The 24,222-nt window shown below is 45.4% G+C and overlaps 1 protein-coding gene across 6 annotated transcripts in view; it reads right to left on the reverse strand.

Annotated features, from left to right (window-relative positions):
* Positions 1 to 24,222, reverse strand: part of LOC121614598 (disco-interacting protein 2 homolog C) — a 197,020-nt gene that overhangs the window by 17,848 nt on the left and 154,950 nt on the right. For 4 of the 6 annotated variants that reach the window (XM_041948563.1, XM_041948561.1, XM_041948566.1 and 1 more), the window contains exons 11-26: positions 22,401 to 22,524; positions 18,915 to 19,024; positions 16,591 to 16,693; positions 16,427 to 16,491; positions 16,180 to 16,273; positions 15,933 to 16,052; positions 15,380 to 15,494; positions 14,121 to 14,260; positions 13,620 to 13,756; positions 13,324 to 13,532; positions 12,152 to 12,266; positions 10,431 to 10,632; positions 10,232 to 10,341; positions 2,219 to 2,299; positions 1,728 to 1,851; positions 788 to 909 (exon numbers count right to left, since the gene is read on the reverse strand). In XM_041948563.1, coding sequence (XP_041804497.1) covers positions 788 to 909; positions 1,728 to 1,851; positions 2,219 to 2,299; positions 10,232 to 10,341; positions 10,431 to 10,632; positions 12,152 to 12,266; positions 13,324 to 13,532; positions 13,620 to 13,756; positions 14,121 to 14,260; positions 15,380 to 15,494; positions 15,933 to 16,052; positions 16,180 to 16,273; positions 16,427 to 16,491; positions 16,591 to 16,693; positions 18,915 to 19,024; positions 22,401 to 22,524 — 1,971 coding nt within the window. The remainder of the gene's footprint in view (positions 1 to 787; positions 910 to 1,727; positions 1,852 to 2,218; positions 2,300 to 10,231; positions 10,342 to 10,430; positions 10,633 to 12,151; positions 12,267 to 13,323; positions 13,533 to 13,619; positions 13,757 to 14,120; positions 14,261 to 15,379; positions 15,495 to 15,932; positions 16,053 to 16,179; positions 16,274 to 16,426; positions 16,492 to 16,590; positions 16,694 to 18,914; positions 19,025 to 22,400; positions 22,525 to 24,222) is intronic. The other 2 variants (XM_041948564.1, XM_041948562.1) reach the window with 1 other exon arrangement.

Raw genomic sequence — 24,222 nt, forward strand, 5'->3', positions numbered from 1 at the left:
GGCTTTCTAGTCGCTGGCTCGCGCGTGCGCAAAGGATTTGTCTGCGAGCCAGATGCAGCCGTCAAAAGAGCCACATCTGGCTCGCGAGCCATTGGTTCCCGACCCCTGCTTTAGGGCATTCAATCGTTCGCAACTGGTCCTCGTCAGTTTGTCTTAGAAGACGTTTCGCCTCTCATCCGAGCAGGCTTCATCAGTTCATGCGCACCAGACTAGATAGGACAGCTCTAGTCCAATGCAATGGTGTTAGGTTCAAGTATTTATCCCCTGAGTGAGGCCAACCCCCAAAACCAAGAATGGTATCACTCTATTGTGAGGCAACGATCCCCCCATTAAGGTGGGGTGGGGTGCAACCCTTGGATGTCAACGACAGTCGTTTGCCTCGTTAGTGTCCCATTGTTGTCATCACTATGGCCTCACTCAGGGGATAAATACTTGAACCTAACACCATTGCATTGGACTAGAGCTGTCCTGTCTAGTCTGGTTGCGCATGAACTGATGAAGCCTGCTCGGATGAGAGGCGAAACGCCTTCTAAGACAAACTGACGAGGTCCAGTTGCGAACGATTGAATGCCCTAAAGCTTACAATGACCTGGATGAATGAGAATATTCACAGGCAATACTCAGGATAACACTAAAACTGTGACTGGAAACTTATTGTTGGTTTCCCTGCTGTGGATTTAGCGTCTCTGCGGCTTAAACTCAGTGAGAGATGGTGACTATTGTTACTGGATGAGACAACGAGATCTTTGGAAATCAGAAATAATCCGTCAGATTCAGGCTTCGTTACCTCCACGATCATCTTGACGGTGGGCAGCGTGGTGGCGATGTTCTGCGGGTGAGGCGGTCGCACCGTGATCGGCACGCAGCCGGCGTAAAGGCAGCCATAAAACGCCACGATGAGGTCGATACCTGGATGAAGGGAGGAGGATGAGGAAGAAGAGGGGGGTGTGGATGGAGACAGGTGAGGAAAGGGAGATGAAGGGGGTAGGAAGGAGAGAAGTGATGAAGAGGAGACGGAAAGCAAGCAGGAAGAGGGGAAGGAGGAAAAAAGGAGACAGAAACGCACAAGAAAGGGAAGAAGGAGGGGAGATGAGGGAAGGAGGGATGAGAAGCACAGAAAGAGACAGGAGGACAAGGGAAGGTGGGAGAATGGTGATGGGAATAAAATAGAGAAAGGAAAGGAGGGATGAAGGAAGAAGAGGGCAGGAAGAAACAGTCACACACACACAGTCACAGAGGCGAGGAGGTGAAGTATTGAGCTGCAGACTGGAGGCGATTAATTGAACGCTGCTCTAAGACAATCTCCCCGTGTCGGGAAGTCGTCCTGCATGGCTGCGTCCGTCCTGCCGTGATGGACACGAGGCTCCGCGTCTCGCAGGGAAATTACAATTCTTTCCCTTAATCTTCCTCACGGCGCTGCCTTCGATCCGGCGGCCGGATGAGCAGCTCTGAATCTCTTTATCGTGTCCTTCCTCCTCCACAGACGTGCAGACTTTGTCCTTGTTTACAGGTTATAGGATCATTGCCAAGTTCTGCCACGTCTTAGCCAGCCACGCGTACTAACGCTGGTCCAAGTCTTCTTATCGTTTCACAGTAACGCAGACTTCTCAAATCTATCTGCACTGCAACTCTTCTTATAAGTGCATGTGATAAGTCATGTAATCTAATTTTAGCGTGCATGAGGACGTTGAGTTGTAGCGTCTCACTGATCAGAAATCAGCGTTTACCTGGAGGGTAGACCAGTGCAACGTGGTCCCCGTCCTGTAGGTGGCCCCGTTCAGCCAGCATGCCGGCGATCTTCTCTGCCCTCTTATGCAGCTGGACACAAGTCAGAGAGCTGGCTATCGTACCCTGGAGGTCACACACACACACACACACACACACACACACACACACACACACACACACACACAGATGATTGACACATTCAATCAGCAGTGTGTATCAGCAGATGTCATGTCACATTTTCCGTTGCAGCATCTCGGTGCTGAACAGCTGTAAACACACCAGTGGATCATATTTCCATTATGCAAACTAACACAACCATCATACAGAGCCAGTTCACACAGTCTCACACACAAACTGCACCATAATAATAAAAATAATACCTTTTCTCTTTCATACCCGTGACGCAGAACAACATTCTTTCATACAAACAAACAAACAAACGAATAAACGTGTCACAGATCATGATTTCTCAGGTGTTCTGGAGTCTCACCCTGGAGTTCAGCAGTGTGTACAGGACGTGGTCTGGAGTGGTCTGGGCTCTCCACTGTAGCACCTCTGACAGGAAGAGGAACTGAAAACACAAACAAACACGGGAACAGTGAGACTGGGAGCTCACACACACACACACACACACACACGCACACACACACATCCATCCGGGAATAAAGATCCAGTCTTTTAGTGCTGCACTGTAAAATCTGAATTTAGCGAGAACAACTTATCTTTTATCACTCATTACAAATTTCATTTATTTATCTAAATCCGTCTAAAGTGATCATTTTCAGACCCATTTTGCATTTTACACAGTTTGCATGTTAACACGCGTCCATGCGTGCACTCTATGTCGGTTAAAACCGCCTTTTTCTTCTTGTTTGACAAACAGAACATGCTGGAAACTTGTAGTGTTGTTAAGATTTGCTTCTGGCCTCATGAATTTGTCAAGATCTGCTGCAGAGCGGTGAAGATTCGCCTGTCAGAGCCTTAACCCCCCCCCCCCCCCCCCCCCCCCCCCCCCCCCCCCAACCACGAAACTAACGGGCCTCTGCTCTGCACCACGCTGTGTCCGTCATGTCTGGCTGGACTCTGGGCGCGCTTGATTTGCGCTACAGATCTGAGCGACTGAGACGGGCTGTTCTGCAGTGAATTATTCAGCTGGAGGAGCTCATACGTGAACCTTTGTTCCTCCAGCTGCGATTCTTTCTCTGCTTCACATTCGTGGCAGACGCAGGACCAACAGTGGGCAAAACTGATGGCTGAGAGTTTGATACTTTGCTTAAGGGCACTTTGGCAGTTGGTAGGACTCAGCCGTTAGCACTAAGCCGGACGAATGAACGGCACTGTGCGTGTGATGGAATAAATTATTGATTTCAGTATTTATATGCACTGAAGTTAAAGCTTGAGGAAAGCTGTCTTTGTTATAAACCTTCAAAGAGAATCTCATTATTTAGACAGTGAATGATAATAATGTTGATAAACTGTGTTTATGAATAAAATGCAAGCGAGCCACATCTGTTTTAGGGAGTATTAGAGAGGTGATACTAGTTTTCTCTCTCTGAGGTGGAAGGTAATTCATTTCTTCTAACAAACATATTGAGTAGTGTTTTATAATAATAAACACTGACCAGGAGTGATGCTCAGATGCTGCAGTTTGGATTTGTGGGGTCAGCCGAACGAAGCTGCTGCGGCTAACATGTTAGCTACCACTCTGTTTGGTTCAGTTATCGTCTGAAGCATCAACACTGAAGCCAGTCGATGTTTAGTCTCTGAGGTCATGTGATCACTGTACAAACACTAAAGCCATGATTGCTTCGATGAAGTGGATCTGGTGTATGAGACCCCTTTCAGTGGTGTCTATAACCTCCTGTGTTCCCCTGCTGAAAGCATCACTCAGCTCCTCGTTGGCCACAGTTTCCCGTTTCACCGTTTAAAGCCGCGTCGTCGACTCTCAGGGTTTGGTTGACGAAACGCTCTCTCATCTACTCGCCGCCAGCTTCACGCATCACAAATCTCTCGGGGTTAAAAGACTTAACGAAGGTTTTTCTCATCACTCAGCTGCTTGTCGGCTCGACTCTGAGCTTTCATGACTTTCAGAACAGCAAATTAAAGTCTGCTTCCCCCAGTTTCCTGCCTCATGCATTAACATCTGCGACCGGCGGAGGCGTTCATCCAAAATGCCCCGAGGCGCCGTGGCTGAACACATTTGAACCAGCAGCTTCAACGGCTTCATCTCGCCATCGAGACACAAATGATCTCCTGACTGAGGAACATGTGAGGAACATCAATCAAAACCTCCCACTGAACCAGACCTTTCTTTAACACGTCTGCAACACTTCCAGTCCAGTCTAGTTGAGTCAGTAGAGCAGGATTTGCCATTTAAAGGCCAGACGCCACCTGATTCTGTGACTTTGCTGTTTTTAATTAGACACTCGAGGTTCAGGGGTGACGTCAAGGAAAAAGGTCTTGAATTTGTGGCAAAAAACATTTCTGACTTCTGCAGAAGACGCGACAAGTCCTCCATTAAACCACAAAATATGTTGCTCATCATTTCCAAAATGACACAGGAGCAGGAGAAATGCCAAATGGACCCTGGTAAACATGTCACTGCGCATCTGTCGCTGCTGTGGGTAAGGGTTGGTGAAGTTTCTGCACAATAACTCCTCAGCTGGGATCAGGCAAAGACTGGCGTCATGGTTAAAAGAAACCGACATGACCGGTCGATAGAAAATGGGATGAGAGGAGCGGTCTCCCATTCATTCAGCCCCGTGTCTTCACCCCCAGGAGGTCTCAGGTTAACGCAAACATTCATCCTTTTAGCCATTTAAACAAGAGAGAAGTGGGTTTTTTTCTTGTTTCTTTAAAAGATGACAGAAAGAGAAGGGAACAGAACACGTGTCCACGCAACCACTGAAAGAAATCATGAATCTCGCAAATGCTTTAAAAAACAGTTGGTCTTCAGGAATTAAAATACTCACATGCGGTGAAACCAGAGCCTCAGACGCTGAAGATGTTCTAATATCGCTCATATTTTCCTCTGTCAGCAACAGAAATTAGCTATGAACTTAAGTTAACATTTCTCGACTTTTTAATTTTTTTATGGGATACTTTTGCGTCCGACTCATAGTTTTAACCACCAAAAGGATCCCATGCGGTTTGGTAAAACCAGTTTGTGTTGTGTGTGAGAGCAGCTGGGACCCCTGGTGAAACTTCCAGAGCCGGACTGAAGCCTGAGATTAAACAAACTGGAAGCTGCCTGCTGATAAAACTCAGGTTATCTGTTCGAGAGGTGACTGACATGCTGAACACCAACACAAAGGGCCTCTGTCTGCTGAGCGCCACTGCTGTTCCTGTTAAATTCCAGGCCGCAGATGGAAATCTGGTCTCACACAGCAGAGTTTTATCGGTTTGTGAGTGATGGTGTTCAGTCTGCAGCTCAGTCGTGTCTGATGTCGTTATCGGTCGTGATGATCGTTTCAGTGAGAGCCATCGAAACACATCGTCCACCTGGGCGGCTGAAGAACTTTACGTCATCTAAACTTAGACACATGAAAAAGTTCAAAGATTGTAGCAGCATGAGTTGAACCGTGATGAGTCTGAAACTAGAAAAATGGCACCAAATCGCAGAGAGTTTATATAATCACAGCAGTCTCCACCGCACCAAACTCAAGGTAAATAAGAATCATTTTAAGAAATTTTCTGCTGCTGCCCTCCAATTTAGTTACAACGGTGGATCGTCCTACGGAAATATGACATTTCCAGAACACCAATCATGCTTTCCAACTTTAAAAATAGTAAGAAAAGAACAATGACAGTTCAACGAGTGGTCGTCCAATCAGGTGGCAGGTAGAGTTCAGGCAGAGGAGATAAACTACTAACATTGAAATCTCTGCCAACTCTAGTGTTGTGACGTTCACGAACGAACTGGTTCTTTTGAACGGCTCGTTAACACGAATGATGGGAACCGAGTCGCAGCTGGGAACCGTTCTTTTTCTTTTTCCGGGTTACATGGGGAGGAGCGCCCCCCAGCTGCGCGGTGCTTATTAGATATGCAAATAGCATCACGCCACCTTGTGCACGCTGCCTTCACCTGAGCGCGCCAGTAACAAAAAAAAAAAAAAGCAAAGCACTGTCAAAGCAGAGTGATATGGCGCCACCCTGTGGAATATTTACAATTAATCCAGATCAGACATTTTACAATCTAATCCACACATGTCAAATAACATTATAATCAATATTTCAGAACAATTTAAACTCATATTGGTGGGATATCTAAATTCATTCCTCCCAGTGGTTATAAAGATAAAACGAGTTAAGGCCAGACTGCCTTCGTAAAACTTAATAAATATAAAAATGAGCCAAATGAGCCAGTTTTTTGAACAGCTCTTTGAAAGGAATGGCTCACCGAGATCCAGCTCCCCTCAAAGAGCCATAATTTTGACAGACTATTTACTGCACAGACCTTCGTCACTTTTTTTATGAAACAAATCTGCAGGCTGAAGTTTGAGCAGCTACATGTGCCGGCTGCCCCGGAGGATTACTGGAGTATCTCCACAGTTGCCTGTTTTTTGTCATTACGGAACTTTAGTACCATCTACTGGGCTTTAAGATGTATTGCGTTTATTCCGCCAAGGCTAACTAACAGAAATCGGTTCAGTAGTTTTTCTGTAATCCTGCTGACAGACAAACAAACTGAAAACATGCCCTCATGATGATACATATGATATGATGCAGTACTCCACTGCTCCACTTGATAAACTCTGAAGCACTTTTGAATTTAGGACTTTTACTCACAAAGGAGCATTTTTAGACTATGATATCTCTACTTTTACTTTGCTAAATGATCTTCTTGCACTGCTTTCTGTTCTGCTAAAGGTGTTTGAAAAACGACTGTATTGTATTAAAGTTTATGACCTTTGATGATTTAAATAAAAAAAATCCACCCTCACAAACTCTCTCAGACAATAATCTGTCGTTCTTTTCCACTCTATGATTTCCTACATCTCCAAAAGTGTCTTTCCACACCTTCCCAGGATGCTTTTTCACTCTGATCTACATCATACTGTGTAAAATGGTTCATTCTTCATGATTGCTGAAACATGGCAGCTCGAAGAAAGAAGGCTTCACTTTTTCACCAAAAAATCATCCTCTATGAGTTTGAACTAATCTGCAAACCCAGACACCAATTCTTGATTGTTATTAATGTCATAGTTTATCCTCGCTAAATATAATGTATTTAGTTTCTATTTTTCATGTTTTTAGTTTAAGATGCTGCTTTATGGAAACAGTAAGCAGTAATTTTCCCTGAACTAAAGATCTACTGTGGAAAAACTCATGAGAAAACAGTTCAGCTCTTCAGCAGAGTGCTGAACAGAGTCGATGCACAGCAGCACAGGACTCAGTCGACCCTCCCTGCATAAATAACTGTTATCAGAAGAGGAATCTGAGACGACATTCGAGGTAAATCACATTTCACTCTATAAGATTACACACAGAACACTTCTACATGAACAAACGCAAAAGCAGCACCAACACACGAGGGAGAGGAGCTCATTCACACACAGGGCTGGGTTCTCAGACAGACGGCCATGGAGGAGAGTTACACAAGCAGTGATGGATGAATGAACAGAGAGATGAAGGAATGAATCGACGAGCTGATGGGCGTGCTGATGATGAGAAGCTGCAGCAAGAGTGAGCAGGAATATCTTAGCGTTCATCGTCTAAACCTCATTAACATTCGGCCGACACGGAGGCAGATTTAGCATTTTCACGCAAAATTCCCAAATTCACAAGTTCAGTTTTGAATGAGGCGTGCCCCCGCGACCTTGTGAAAAAAACACCAAAAGAGACCTCGCCTGCCGGACAAACCAAATTCACAGTCGTTCCCGAATCGCAAACTCATTTCGCAGGAGCGCTGACCCTCCGAGAGAAGTCGATTAAACTGCTTCTTCAACAGAGAGGAGTAAATGTCGCTGTGCACAAACGGTGCAGCGCACGTCCGAGCTAACCACCACCAAGATCGGATGTCATCCTGTTTCAGCTGGAGTCAAAATGAAACTAGATGCAACATCGCCTTCGAATGATGTTTTTGCCATGATGAGTCTGCAGGTTTGTGTGTCAGACAGTCAGCAGCAGCTATAGCGTGCTGACAGAATATGCAACGTAATGGAGGAATTTAAAGCTGATTCGAGAGGACAGAGGCCGGCTGCAACGCTCAGGCAAAAAGCAACGGAGTGAAGCCAAAACAGAGCTCAGGTTCATCACTTTTTCCTTCAGCTCGATCCTAAGGCGTGTCTGTCGACAACTCATCAGCTTCTGATGGATGTTTGTCATGTGAACAAGCGACAGCGACGCAGCATGGAAATCAGCAGCTGTGGGGTTCGGACATGCAGAATAATATCCTCAAATCAGGTCCGCTGTTTATTGCCAACTTTGGACCGAGCTAGGCTAGCTGTTCCCAGTGTTTGTGCTAAGCTAACCTAGCTCTAGCGTCTAGCAGGCATACTGAGTGAGAGGCTACGCTGTTAGCTGCTCGGTGTTTCGTGCCTCGGCAGAGGAGGCTTGGGTTTAGCTCAGCCGAGCGGCGTGTTGCTGCTGCAGCCTCCCAGCGTGCTGCGGTGGAGGTGGCGCTTGTTATTATTTGGGGCCTGTCTCTTCTCATTAGGGTCTACAGAGCGTGTGCAGCCGCTGGCCGCCTGACGCTGTGCACTTTCAGCACGAGACAGGAGAAGCAAATCCGTTCTGTCAGTAACACACTCTGCCGGCTCCACTCGCTCAATCCTGGCCTCCGTTTTTCTCATCTCTTCGTCGTTTTCTCTCTATTCTGTGTTTTCGCTTCATGCATGCTCTCTTTCTCTATCTTCACGTCTGATTTTTCTGGCTCTTATGACCTCTTATTTCTTACTTTTCAGTCTTGGTCTCTGACAGGTTTTTGTTTCTTCACTGTTTTACTTACTTGCTTTTATTGGAACAAATATAACATCAACAATGCTGCCAGAGCATCGAAACACACTTTTTCTCCAACTTTTGTCGGCACCATGTTTATGACTGCTGTCATTACGAGTCATTGGTTCAATTAAGTCATTTGTTTTTTACAACCTGGACTTTATTTGTAGCATTAATTACGACTATTTAGACACCCAGACAACTTTGGTGGCATTTGGAGTCATTTTGAAGAAATTAGCCCCAGAGGAGCGGCGCGTATATCCGTATAATGCGAGTACTCGGGGCATCCATGCGCAGCCTCTATAAACGCATAATCTGCGGCGAAACTCGTTCATATTCCAATATTTTGTTCTGATATGCTGGTGCTATTCCCCTCTGAGCCCGTGGTGGCATGTTATCAACATCCAGTGTCTCTAGACAACTACCTCTGACGTGGATGACATCATTTTCGAGCGCCGCGCGCTGCGAGCAACCAGCCACAACACGGCTAACTCTGCGGCGGTCGGCTAGTTTAGCTGTAGTTTGCGACTGCTATTTTTCACAAAATGGATGAATATTTTTCCAACTCTGAGGTGGTGGACGATGACTTCGTTTACGATCGATGAACATTGTCCACAAGAACACCACCAGTTACCGTCTACTTGTGGACGCGCAGCCGTTTGTTGTTGTTTGGTCAGCTGTTCCTCTCTCTGCCTCAGCGTCCTCCTTTCAACGAGCTCCTCGTCCGTGTACTCTGGCTCAAAACGGTAAGGACGTCCATCGTAAACAAAGTCATCGTCCACCACCTCAGAGTCGGAAAAATATTCATCCATTTTGTGAAAAATAACAGTCGCAAACTACAGCTAAACTAGCCGACCGCCGCAGAGTTAGCCGTGTTGTGGCTGGTTGCTCACAGCGCGCGGCGCTCGAAAATGACGTCATCCACGTCAGAAGTAGTTGTCTAGAGACACTGGATGTTGATAACATGCCACCACGGGCTCAGAGGGGAATAGCACCAGCATATCATAACAAAATATTGGAATATGAACGAGTTTCGCTGCAGATTATGCGTTTATAGAGGCTATGCACAGGTGCCCCAATAACTCGCATTATACGGATATACGCGCCGCTCCTCTGGGGCTAATTTCTTCAAAACGACTCCAAATGCCACCAAAGCTGTCTGGGTGAGTAAATGGTCGTATTTAATGCTACAAATAAAGTCCAGGTTGTAAAAAATGAAAGTTATCCTTTAAGAGTCATAATCATTCATAACAGCAGGTGTTGTGCCACAGTCCTATAAACATCCCTTCAAATAAAGTGCCACTGCTTTTCAATATGAAGTCATAGTGACAGGATGAATGCTGTAATAAAGTAGTGTGTGAAATGGAAACTGAAGGCCAAGTAAGAAGATAAGAACTGATCCAAACAAATGAAATGAACTGCAAGTTAACCACAACGGTGTGAAACATGAATAAATGGAACCAAAAGGCCTCATTATATGTGTGTGTGTGTGTGTGTGATGATGATGAGGATGATGAGGATGGCGGTTATGATGAAAACCAGCAGCCCCGCCTCTCACACACACCTTCCTTGCCTGGTCATTGTCTTCGATCTGACCCAGATCCCTGCCGCTGGCCTGAGCGATCCTCTTCCCCGACACCAGATTCCCGACCATCACAGACGCAGGACCGATCTCTGAGGAAGAGGAGGAGGAAGAAACGCATGAGAAGCGTTCCTTTTCCACGACATTCCATTGCGCCGTCGCACGGCCATTCCCGCCCTACCTGGCTGCTTCTGCCGGGGTTTGGGCAGGTTGGTGACGCAGGTGTGCGGACACATGAGCACGTTGCAGGGGTGCAGCGCCCCCTCCAGGAACAGCTGCTTGGTCTCTGACAGGTGGATGCCACCCAGAGGAGTCTTGGGCAGAGTGTTGGAGGGCACCAGAGCCAGGCAGTACACCCCCACCTGATGGATACCGTCTATCGCCTGGAAAGTGTTAGAAAAGCATGTTGAAGACAGTAAAACGACATCTACAGTTTGTTAATATGATGTGAATCCTGTGGAAAATGCCTCAGTGGAATATTCATCTGCATGCATCTAACGAGCAAGACTCCCTCCAAAATTAAAATAAATTACTGTAATATACGCTAATATATTTGACTCTGAAGTTATCTTTCAAAATTAGATTTAAATTACTGCCAACTGCTGCGATGACATTATTAAATCCTGTTTTTTTTTCCTGACACAAAGTCTTAGCTTAAACATAAATACAAATACATAAATGTCATAAAGGGAATCTATTTGACTCTGTTTTGAAACTATACTTTTCCATCATCTACAGTATTTTTTCACAGCAGCGAGGGATCATCACGCGGTGTTACATCACATCCCGTCATCTCAGCCTCTGAAACGCTGACTGAGTCTACGAGCAGACGAGCCGGAGGGAAAACCAGCCTGGCAGCGTGTGTGATGGTAAAGGAATAAAGAGATTTGGTTTTATAGCAGCTGTTAAAATGCAGACGGCTTTCATGGTTTCACCACAGTCTCCACGCCGGCTTAGAGAGATCTGGAGCTGGAGCCCGGACTGAGATGTCATCTGCTCGTGTGCAGCATGAACGTACAGTAACATATACTGTGTGTGTGTGTGTGTGTGTGTGTGTGTGTGTGTGTGTGTGTGTGTGTGTGTGTGTTTGGACTCTTTTTGCCGCGGCCTGTTAAAATGTGTGTGTCTGGTGTGTGACAGTCTTCCTGAGCTGGTTTGTGTCAAAGGATCTGGCTGGTGTTACTCAACAGTTTTCTTATTATTGAACGGATTCCACGAAAGAGCAAAACCAGCAGGGTCTTAGTCCGTCTCTCCACCCTGTGGCTCTCAGCTCCTGGACCACAGGTTCCTGCTGAAGACACCTTCCTGAAACGGCTGCCCACTCATCGACAGAGAGGAAGAAACAGTGCATTTGCTGTGGACTACTTTCAGCGGCGGATTAATCCGCATTCGTTGCTCTTGTGAGTCGAAATCACAGACTGTATAAAACATGGACGCAGTCTCCACAAAGTCACCCTCCGGTTTCTGAGCAGCCACTGTGAAGCTCAGTGACAGCGACTCCGCCAAACTCTTGGAGGTGGAGCGTGGGTGGAGCTGAGGCGGCCGAACGAAGCCTGGTTGCTGAAACCGAGCAGCCAGCTGTCAATCAACGAGGAGCCACGACGATGCACAACTTTGAGCTTTAATATAATTTAAGCAGTAAGTTATGAACGAGGAAATTAGCTATAAACATTTGTTGTACCAGACTGTAAACGTGTATTTCTGTAAAGTTGGGGATTTTTATATGGATGTCTATGGGGATTGACTACATATAGGGAACATAAATCAGGCTTTGGATACAGTTAATACTTGCTGGTTGGCTTTGATGACAAGAAGCCACTCGCCTCTTTGTGTGTGTCTTATCTGCGTGCCCGTGTACGTGTGTGTGTGTGTGTGTGTGTGTGCGTGCGTGCGTGCGTGCACCTGCAGGACTCGGCTCATCCACTGGAAGCTGTCTTCCTCGGTGGAGTCGGGCCGCTGCTCCGCCACGACCACGATCCTCTCATCGTGGAGCACCATGATGGAGAACACCGCTATCCTGAAAGACAAACACACGGCGTGCGCGTGCTCCTTAGCCGGATAAGATCACGAGCTGCAGGTTTAGTTTCAGCGTCACAGAGTCTAGAGGAGACGATGTGGAGAACAAAGGCTCGTCTCAACTCTGCTGTCTGTCCAGCAGTCGATGTCTGACGTTCACACCAAGCGACCGCGAGTTCAGCCCTCCATTACTCTGATGTAACCTCTGTGTTAGTTACTTTTTGTGGTCGGGGGATTTGTTGTAGCTCCAACCAAACTACTGCGACTCACGTATACAGCCACTCAAACTTAGCACAACGTGAGAAAGTTTACGAAGAGTCAATACTGGGAAATGCATCGTGTTTATACAAAGATAATGTGCTGCTGACAAAGTATGACGAGGTGTCCTGAAGCAGGGAAGTAAGAGGAAAAGTTCAACATTTCCGAAGCCAGGAGCCGGGAGCTAACTGCAGGCACGGCGGCACCGAGTTAAAGGTTAGGTACAGCGTGTTGGAAATGTGCATTGTCGGCTAACTCATAAAGGCTTTTTCACTACATCCTCGGCTAGCGTGCCCGCTGTTAGCACATTCTTCTGCAGCCGAGCTGTGTGGCTGCAGGAGCACCTGGACTTTACTTCTTCACAGCCAGCACACCTGTACCTGCAGGAGTTCCCACCAACAACTCTACTGTGATTCGTCGGCACACGTGGCTGTGTTTAATTAACGCAACAGAAATAATTGTAGAAGTCAAAAGATTTAGCAAAGAGACTGGCTAATGTTTGCAAGCTAACTAGCTTTGTCATGCAACATTTTTAATTCCATTTACTCTATTTTGAGGCACTTTTCCACTTTACTCCAGTATATTTCAGAGTGGAACATCGCAGTTTTTACTCAGCTATATTGTTCTGGATCTCTAGTTACTTCCAAGAATTTAAATTTAAATACAAAACGTGATCAGCTGCTTGAATGCGATGCATCGTAATAGATATATGTTATATTGTTGTTATACTGCTTACACTTGTCATGCATCAGTAATCCGTCAGACCAAAGCAAACAGTGTCGAGATGGATCGAGACGTACCTGCCCCTGTACACAAACTTCATGGGCTCCACAGCGAGCGCCGTGGCCACGATGTCGTCAGCGTTGTGCCGGCGCCCCCCGACCACCATCAGACCGTCCATCTTCCCTGCCACGAAGATCAGACCTGCAGGTCCGATGAAGCCCAGCAGGCCGGTCCTGGTGAAGGGGAACTCGCTGATGGGGGCCCCGTTGTTCGACGTGGGGAAGACCTGAGTGAAGTCAAAGGGGCCGTTAATTAAAGCGGAACAGCAGGACAGGGGTAAAAAAGGTCAGAACGAAATCCTTCACACACTCACCTCAAAGGTGTTTTTGGTCATGCCGGCCAGACCGTAGTAGGAGGTTCCCGTGGCAACAGTACACACACACATCTCTCCAATCTCATCGGCTTTACAGAGCTGAGGAACTCCTTCTGGTTTCACCACACACATCATAGCTACAGACAGAGACGGAGAGGACGACGCTGAGCTATTACAGTGACATACGACACCGGTACTGAAGCTAAAGCACCAGAAATGAAAAGGAAAAATGAAAGTCTGGGACCTGCAGAGTGAATCCTCATGTTCTATAGATCCTGTTTGACATCATTGATCTTTGATTCAGGATCATTAGTCAACAGTTTCGAGATTTTTTTTTATTTGACTGATGATAAAATATGAATCTGCAAAGTAAAAATTAGCTCCAGCTCTCAGATCTCTCTGAAAGGTCATGGAGGAGAAGTAGAAAGTCTGTGAGTTTGGTCACTCTGGGATCAGGATCAGGATCAGGATCAGTATTAGCGCCTGCACCATCAGTCTCACCTCCGGGCATGACGGAGCCAACGTCCTGCAGCGTGAGGACCGACAGCTTCTCCTCAGAGTCGACCCGGATCACGCCGTGACTCAGACCCTGCATGGACAACACGCCGCGACCAGGAGGGGTGCTGCCCTCCTCCACGGGCCTGCAGGAGAGGCGGAGACAGCCAATCAGATCGCACGGATGCTAATGGAGCGCTCAGAGTGAGACATTTCTTGAAAAGGGCATATTTTTGTGAAGCTGGGATGTTGGGAAAAATCACAATATTCAAGGAAAGTCACAATATTTTTCCGACGTGAGGACATATTATGCACAATTTCAGAAAAAGTCAAAACTTCCAAACATTTCTGGAAAGTGAGGACAGTTTCGATGAGTGAGGACGTTTTTTTAAACTCAGGACATTATTGGAAAATGTGGATATTTTTAGAAAGCCAAGACAATTTTCCAGATAGAGGACAATTTTAGAAAGTCACAATATTTTTTTTAAAGTGAGGACATTGGACGTTCGGTTGTCACAGGTCTGTCTCAGGGTTAATACTTTTTAGGGACATTTGATTAAATTGAGGTTAAAGTTAGAATAAGGGTCCTGGGATTGCTGTATGTTAATGAGGGTCCTCACATGTACATGTACAGTGTGTGTGTGTGTGTGTGTGTCTTGTTTGTGAGTTTAATGAGTTTGGAAGCAGCTCCACTGTAAAATAAAGTGACTTCATTACTACCACACCCGCTGAGGCGAAGTGCCATTTATTAGCCACGCACGCACACACGCACGCACGCACGCACGCACGCACACAGAGGGCTTTTACAGTAAGTCATAATTAAGAGCATGGAGCAAACGTTCCAGCCGACATGTGAATGACAGCCTGGTTTGACTGTAATGTGGTTTTTACATGTTGGAGGATCAAAGAGGTCGGAAGGTTGTAAGTTTAGTGTTTCAGAAGTCACTAAAGTGTAAAGTCAGGAGGTTTAATGGTTTAGAATAAGAACCGGATGCTGCTGAAGGAGGGAAAAGCCACTTAAACAGCTAATTATTTACTGAGGAGACTAAATCAATATCATATATGTCTTTAAATATGATGTCATGCAAAACCATTAAAATCAATTTTAGTATGAAACTCAGTTGAAGTGAAAAGTCTTTTTATGACAAAGTGTTTTTTATATTTAATGGTTTATGTTTAAAATTGGAGGAAAATAGAAGTAAAGTTTTAATGTGTGTGTGTGTGTTTGTGTGTGTTTGTGCATGTGTGTGTGTGTGTGTGTGTACCTCCTTATAGCTACAGTCAGAGCCTCGGGGGAGCTGGCACAGGGACATATGACCTCCGGCTTCAAACCTTTAGACTGGAAGACGTTGAGGAAGGCGTCACAGGATGAGATCGACCCTGAGAGACACAGTTCATAAAGTCAGTTCTTCTTTCATGCACCGTCAAGGTGGAGGCAGGTGGAGGCAGGTGGAGGCAGCTCACCACAGCGAGTCTTCATGATATGACTTTTTATGAGCACATTCGTGTTTTTTTTTCCAAGAGTCTTTGGAAATTAGCTAAAAGTGAAGCCTTGTTTGCCCTGAGTTTTGCCTTTCAGGCTACTTACAAGCTGCTCTTAAACCATCATTACTGTGAAAACATGTCCAATTTCATCATTATGTCATATGTGTCGTTTGCTGGACTGACAAAAAATGCAACATACAGCATTGGTCAAACTGCCATTAAATTTGGGGTTGGACCCTCACAGCCCCCTGAGGAAGAACCCTTTTTGTTTCCGACCTTTACTACAGCGCCACCCGCAGTGCAAACTTCACATGTTCAGAGACGGTTTCTTACAGGGATTTGAACCGTCAGCCACCACCAGCATGCGCAGGGAGCCCAGGTTGATGTCTCGCTGGTCGCGGTGGGCCACCAGAGCCCAGTGCATGTCCCGCGACTTCACACACGCCACCTTAGCTGCACACAAAACACACAACAACACCACAACAACACCACGCATCCATTTATTCACATTTACTGCAAACTCATAAAATGGCCTTAAATGTGCAGTAATGATGTAATTCAGGTAAACTGATTTCGTTACCTTTGTACTGGCAGACTTTCTGGATCCAGGACAGAGGGTTGACCTTCATGAGGGCGTAGGGTATACTGATGACATGCATCATATTCATCACACTCTGACAGACGGAGGCAGAAAATGAGGGAGCTTTTTAAGGCAACTTCTTCTTTTAACGTGTGTAACTTGTTTAAAATATAGAAACACAGGCAGAAAGTTGGCCATTTTTATTTATTTATTCACTCTTTGCGAGTTTGTTGTGTGTTTGTCTTACGGTCAGGACAGCGTGCCACAGTCCGACGTCCTTCTTGAAGTCTAATACATTCACTATGGTCTCAGCTGGAGGACGAGACAGAGAAAAGTCCAATAAGAGCAGTGTTCACTCCTGACAGCCATCGGAGGTGAAGGTGTGTGTGTGTGTGTGTGTGTGTGTGTTACCTTCTGTGTACGAGCAGGACTGTGTGAGGGCCTGGCAGTGCGTGAGCATGGCTATCCTCATCACCGTCACACCGAGGACGCTGCCGTCCTTGCAGGTCTTATACTGGACAGACAGACAGACAGACAGAGATGAGATGAGAGCGGCTAAATTAAGTGAAAGAGTCTTTTTTTAATGCAATTAACTTTTTTAAACCACAATTTAACCTTTTTGTTGACTCTTTTGAGTCTAATTCTAACCATAAGCACACATTAATATGCACATTAACATTAAAAAACTCCCACTTATGTTTTATGAAATTCGAAGTTTCATGTTTTTAAAAAACAATTAAAGCTTTCATGATGCTGCTTTCAAATAATGCATTTAATGACACATTTTCTTCATCATTTTGCATTTTATTATAGATCAAATGGGTTCCTCACTATAACAGTATACCCATTGCAGGGCTCCACCTTCTAGTGAATATATCTTTTTGAAGTCTTAGGAAGTATGTTATTTGTTCCATTTGGTATACTTCCACTATTTTTCCAGTCCACATACTCGGAGGATCAGGCTTCAGCCACTTTACTGTGATGCATTTAATCGCTGTTGCTAATAGTATTTGTACAAGATATGTTTTGGCTCTTCCATTGATGCCTTTTGGTAATAGACCTAGTAAAGCCACCATTGGGTCCCTTACAATATTTACCCCACATATTGCATTAAGTGTTTTAAACACTTCTTTCCAGAAACTTTCCAGTTTCGGACATAGCCAAAACATGTGAATCTGACTGCCAATATGTGGGCCACAGTTTCTCCAGCATTTGTTTGAATGTATATTGTCAAATTTGGCCATTATTTCAGGTGTCCTAAAGAACCTCATGATAATCTTCCATTTGAATCCCCTCCATACATTCGAATTAGTTACCAAATGTACACCAGTACATATTTCCTCCCACATATCGCATGATATGCTGGAATTAATATCAATTTCCCATCTTTCTTTGATCTGTGTAGTATTATTCAAATTCATGCCCAAGAATATTTGGTAGCAACAGCTTATTAGTTTCTTATCCCACTTTCCTATTTGTACTTTTATCAACAATTCTTCAATTAGCGTTGGCTTAACAACTTTAGCCCAATCCTTGTGTTTTAATAAGAAATCCCTTAACTGTAGGTACCTGAAGAAATCTGTGCTTGGAAGTTTAAATTCCTCCGATAGCTGTGTAAATGATTTTTAATTACCAGCATTGTGGAGCTGATGTAAGTTGGCGAGCCCATACTTGGACCATTTTCCAAACCCTGCATCTAATTTAGATGGCATAAACTCATTTATATATCCAATATTAGTGAGTGCTGAAATTGTTTTAGACAGGCCAAATGTACATTTTATTGTATTCCATATTTTTAATGTGTTTTTGGTCCATTGTCCCATATTTATTTTTTTTGAATGGACATCTAAAAATGACAGGGCCTTTAATTTTGCATTTTATTAAGGCATCAGTCCACAAAAAATGAAGAATTCTCCCCCCATGTGAGAATTCAGTTAATTCTGCCAGCTGCTGGATCTCTAAAGAACTGAAGAGACAAACTGTGACTGCTGCTTGGACTCGCTTTCTGACCGCCTCATTTCGTTTGTCAGCGTGTAAAACAGAGTCCGAGCGCCGACCGCGGCGACGCCGGTCAGCTGTCAGTCAACTGTGCCACCACAAGACCATGAAGTCGTCACGAAGCACTGTGATAACAGTGATAATACATTTTCGAGAAGCCGATGATGATGATGATGATGAATTTCAGGAGGCTTTTTCTAAAAACCAAAATGCCGCCTGAGTGCTGCGGAGTCGACAGTAATCGATGAGAATCCTTCCAAAATAAGACCTCTGTCTGAAAAGTCTGACACCCCTCTGACAAATGACTGCTGGCCTGAAAACGAAGCACATTATGGGCTGCTGCTGAAGTTATGAATCATGCTGAGACATTATCTTACAATAAAAAAAAAGAAGTTAGCATCACTGAAAAATAAAAAAAAGCTGAATTTCTTTGAGCCACAGTCTCGACCGCCTGAGCCCGGACGCCGTCTGGCCTCGGTTTAAAACAAAAGGTCGATCGTTTTTCCAATCACGCCTCCACTTTCATCATTTTCCTTTCGGCCGCTTTCAATCGCAGACATTTCACCTTGAATTACAGCCCGGCAGGTTAAAGGGACGTCAGGTAAATTCACCAGACGAGGACACCATTGATTTCCATTCACAAGAAAGTCAGGGGTGGAGCTACACGAGTGGGAATGTTTCAGCGTCCCAGAGAAGACGCGCTTCAGTGTTTGCATCAGTGTGTGTGTGTGTGTTACCTCGATGTAGGCAGTGTCCTGGTTGGCGTCCTTGATATGTGGGAACCAGTCTCGGGGAGGTTTGGAGAGGTGTTTGGACTCTGTGACGAACCACAGCACCTTGGGCCAGCCTGGACACACAGGGACACAAAACAAACATCCTGATGTCTCTAACGTCTGGTGGGGGAAAGTTTACTTTGGGCTAATGTCGCGTAGAAGCTGGCGCGGCAGGCGGGTGGGACACCTGCTGGCTGACACATTAGGACGCAGAAGGCAAGACATTCTGGAGACAAAAGGGACTGAGACAACAAACTGCGTATATACGTCTCTTTGAACTGAGCAACCACATGCAGAGCGGGCGGGCCGACTGGACTCATGTTAATTTAAAAACAAAATACTTGTGCTCAAAAAGAGGATTCATTCTCAGTGAAGAACCTTGGACCCCTAATCTGCCTCTATACCTGCCAAAGAGCAGTGATTCCTAACACATCTCTGGGGGTCATCGGGTGGAAACCTCCCTTCAACAGTGTTTCGCCTACTTAGTCCCACTACACCTCCAGGAGGTTAGGCGGTGAACTCCGGCGTCCCAGAGTCACCCCCCCTAGTGCCAGTTCGCACTGCTCCTACACAATCCAAACAGCACCGCCACGTTCAACTGACCCAGAGATGCTCCAGGTAGTGGCCAGTACCGATGCTACCATTTAGCTAATGCTAATGCTAACTGTTAAGACGAACAGAAGAGGACAATACAGTTCTGATGCTACCATTTAGCTAATGTTAAGTGCTAACCGCTACCTGCTAAGAGGAACAGAAGAAGACAATTAAGCTAGATTCACCTATACTGTTAATGTTAACTGCTAGATGCCAATGCTAACTGCTAAGATGCTATCATACTACCACCGCTTTAGCTATTGTTAGCTGCTACAATGCTACCACAGGCCTAGATGCCACATGTAACTGCCGATTGCCACACTACCATCATCTACCCCTGCCTCTCACCAACTGCACCAATAAAAGCGGGGTGGGAATACAAACCCTGGTTCGGGTAGGGGGTAGAAAGTAAAGAGGTAGAGTCAAAGATCAAAGTAGGGATTGGATACAGACCCTTGTTCAGGTAGGGGGTAGAAAATTTAGAGGGTGCTGAAGGTGGAGGCCTAAGCCACAGACTAGATTAAACAGCCTCTTCTAACATTTTCTTCAAGAAGCAAACAAAACAGGAGCAGTTACGGTCTTTGAGCCTTATACTTTTCATAGATTAGGCTAACTTAGCGTAGCAACATAACAGTCTGTAACAGGATCACCTGCTCCTGCACTGGCTTCACCTGACGTGCTGCTGTAGCCGACGTGTGATACACGAGATCCAGCTGACTCCATCATGGACAACCCTTTGTACAAGACGGACTTGCATCACTTTAAATACACAGATAAAAAATCTCCTGCAGTTGTTAAAGGGGACACTACAAGCCAGCTCTGGCACCTGCATCTCCAGGAAACTTAACCAAAGACGGTGCTCCTGGGAATGATGAAAATAATACACAAGCTGTCAATAGAGCTTCATTTTCTCTGGCTGAAGCTGACTGAGGTGAACCGACATGCAGAGAAAAAACAGAACACATATATGTTTAGATTAACGAAAGTATAAAAAAAAGAGGATCTGCATGAAAAATGTTGCATTTTTCCAGCTTTATGATTTGCATTTACATTTTGTTGTGTTCTGTCTGTTGTTCTGATCATTAGGGAGCAACGTATTACTTGTAAATGCAACTTCTCTGGTCTTTTCTATGTTCTATGTGGTCCACAGATGCACAGCTACTTTGCACTCCTACATTTGGGGGCAGTTTTGGGTTCAGTGTCTTGCCCAGCCCGAGCTACAGTGGTGAAAAGGGGACAGAGGACACATAAGTGGTGACTAAACTCATTTCTGCAGCAGTTCTGTTGGATAATAACAAGGATGTGTCACAGTATTTTATTTTAACCAGACGTCCTGATCAAAGGTACGTGGTGTGTTTTTTTTTGCACTACATGCTGAATGGAACGGGCCATTAATATGTGATGAATGACATTAAGGATGATACTGGACACTTCGCGTCAGCTTGTTTGTGGAAGCACGCGGAGCATCTTTTACTTCCACTGCTACAAAGAGAGAGTATTACTGCTACGAGGAAGTGTTGAGTGTTTACGCGTCAGATGACGAGTGAATGTAAAATCCTGAGTACCCCACAGCCGTTAATGTCTGAATTAATGCAGCCGCGAGAGCGAAGAAACAATCAGCCATGTGAAAGGGACGAGTTTAAAGCCTGCTGATCAATACGAGGAGCACTCCACCTTAATGACACACACACACGCACACGCACACGCACACACACACACACACACACACACACACACACACCGTGCTGACTGAGGAGCAGTTAGTCTGGCGGCATCATGTTTCTATTTATACATCCATTACTGAAAAGCAAACAGTGGTTATTAATCACTGGGAGATTCTCTCTCTCTCTCTCTTCCTCTCTCTCTCTCTCTGTCTCTCTCTCTCTCTGTCTCTCTCTCTCTCTCTGACAGTCTCTCTCTGTCTCTCTGTGTCTCTCTATCATTCTGCCATCCATTACTCAGCCTGGCTGTCTGCTGCCATCAGTCTGTTCATTCATCCTAGTGAGAGACATGAAAGCTGTGCTGAAACAGGAGAGGCGGCTGTACTGTGACCTCTGACCTCAGAGTGTGTTTGTGTGTGTGTGTGTGTGTCACATGTGTTTACTGCATGTGTGTTTTTGTGTGCTGCATTGGGCTCATCGCTGCCTTGTAACTGTAGTGCAGCAGCGTTTACGGCCCATTTATATTTAATTTGATCTCATTTTATTCAGAATTCCTGTTTTATTGTGTTTGTAATGTTGCCCTGATGCATTCTTACGATTCTAACGGCTCGTGAAGAATGGCCTCTGTGTTTGAAAGCTCTAATAAAATGTAATAAAACAAATAAACCTGCCTTGCCCAGAGTTTACTTTTTATATACACACACACACACATATAAATATATTTGTATATGTGAATATACACACACACATCTTAATACTTACTTCATTTTAAACACAGAAGTAGTAATACATGATGATTTTACACTTCTTCTCAAGACTGCACTATTTTTAAGGTGGAAGAAGCACGCTGCAAACCGTACACGTCAAACAGTCGTCTGGTTTCTAGCTGACAGTTCATCATGCGGACCCGAGCTCATGGCGTGCAGTACTGAGGAAGAATATTTTGTTGCATGCAGACATCTCTGCATTTGAGTCCTTGGATGTTCCGCTGAAACTTTGGGGAACTTTCTGGACTTGATTGCATGTGAACTGCACGCTGCTATCTTACACTTAAGGTGATGCAGAGGATCGGCTGCAAGCAAGGAGGCGTCGCTGTTTCACGTCCGAGTTCACCACAAATACACTCCATGCTGGTAAATGCACAGGTGACGGCTGTGTGTGTGTGTGTGTGTGTGTGTGTGTGTGTGTGTGAGACCTTTGAACTGTGGGATCTCTCCAGTGGGACTCTTGGGTAACCCTTTATGGCAGGCATCGCTGGTCAGAGCCACCGTCACTCCACAGCTCCCCAGCAGAAACCCGATCTGCTGACTGCCGGCGTCCTGGAGGGAGACGCACAGATCAAAAAGAGATGAATCATCTGGACCAGATCTTAATCAGTCAACACCAGCGTCTCGGTCCTGCTCAGCTCCACACAGCTATGAAGAGGGAGGCGCTAGTTGGAGCACCCAGCTTCCTGAGAGTAAAAGTCCTGCTCAGTCTAACATAGATGTTAGCCGACAGTTGTGTGCTGTGTTACAAACAGTCTGGTTCTGTGATGAAAAGTCAAGCCTGTGGACATAAAAACAAAAAGCATGATGTCGACTACGACTCCCACAGTTCATCTGGCTGTGAAACACGTAATCACAAAGCCTGAAGTTGCCTCTTAGTAGACACCTGATTAAACATTTAGAGTTTAAACTGCAGCAGGTTCTGCAGGATCTTGCAGACTTCCAAAACTAGAAAATGTGATCATGTTACCGTCGTTCTTATTTCATTACACTGGCTGGATCCCACTTCAATATTCTGCTTCTGACTTCTAATATTACACAGTCTTGCAGCATCCTGCTTATCACCTCTAGTCACTCCTCGTGCACCTGTCGGGCTCCACGACCTCAGAACGCTGCTCTGCTGATGACGACGCAAAATAAATAAAGCATCGCTAGGTGGCAGGACGTTCTCTTACCAAACTCTCTCCTCTGAAATCGTCTTCTTATCCGGACTCGAGAGGCGTCTTTCCACATCAGCCAAAACAAACTGGCTCATAGTTGTTTTCATTGTATGTACGGCTGTTTGAGGCAGGCTTTGTGATGCTGGGCTATGAAACACTGACTTGATGAGGGGATGAACACTGAGTCTGTTGCAGAAACTGGGGAATAAGTCAAAGTGTTGAAATAAGAGCAGATATCACACGTGCAGGAAGCACTTTGTGATTCCCTGTTCTGTCTGCCTCGCACATGAAAACATGATGCATAATTTAAGAAAAACTTCAAATTTATGAGTTTGGGTTCTGCTTTTTCTCTCTGCATTTATTCTATTTTTATTTAGTAATGTATCTTTTTGTTGTGTATTTGTTTAACATGATTTATTAAATGGTTGGAAAGAAAAGTATTTTTTATAAAAACCCTGCTGCTCTCGTGACCTCCGCTGACTCTCCGGCCCTCCCGGCTCCTCCCGGAGGACGTTACGGCGCTCTGCGGCCGGCAACCCAAACTATGAGTCAAACAAAGCTACAACAACACCAGCAGAGATGTTTCCTCTGAGACATTTGGCTCTGATTACACCTCAGCAGAGCTCGTTGTCCTCTGTGCCGCACCATGACTCAAACCTTCTCATGACTCATGTTTTAACTACAGCTCGTCGGACTGGTTTGTGTTAGCGCTGCCCCGCTCTGCCGAACGTCCCCTTTCCAGCTCAGTAATGCTGTTTGACGTGAAGAAAGAGGAGAAATGGCGACAAAAACATCTCCAAGTCCGAGTGTTTCTCAAACAACTGACAACGGACGAATTCTCCGTCACTTTCTCTTGTTCTTCGACATAAACGTTCCTTCCTTCTGTTGATAAATAACGTGGTCCATGTGGAGTATTTCACGTTTTGTGCAAAATAGCTCTAAATAAACAAAATGTTTGGTGGTCCGGGTCGGAGAGTCCCAGAAAAACGACATCTTGAGCACACAGAGCGAGGCGTCTGTGCAGAGCGGCGACTCGAGCCTGTTCTCGTTGATGCCGCGTCACAAGGAGCTGATTAAACTCTATTTCTGC

The sequence above is a fragment of the Chelmon rostratus genome, chromosome 12 (assembly GCF_017976325.1).
Source record: "Chelmon rostratus isolate fCheRos1 chromosome 12, fCheRos1.pri, whole genome shotgun sequence".
NCBI classification, from domain to species: domain Eukaryota; kingdom Metazoa; phylum Chordata; class Actinopteri; order Chaetodontiformes; family Chaetodontidae; genus Chelmon; species Chelmon rostratus.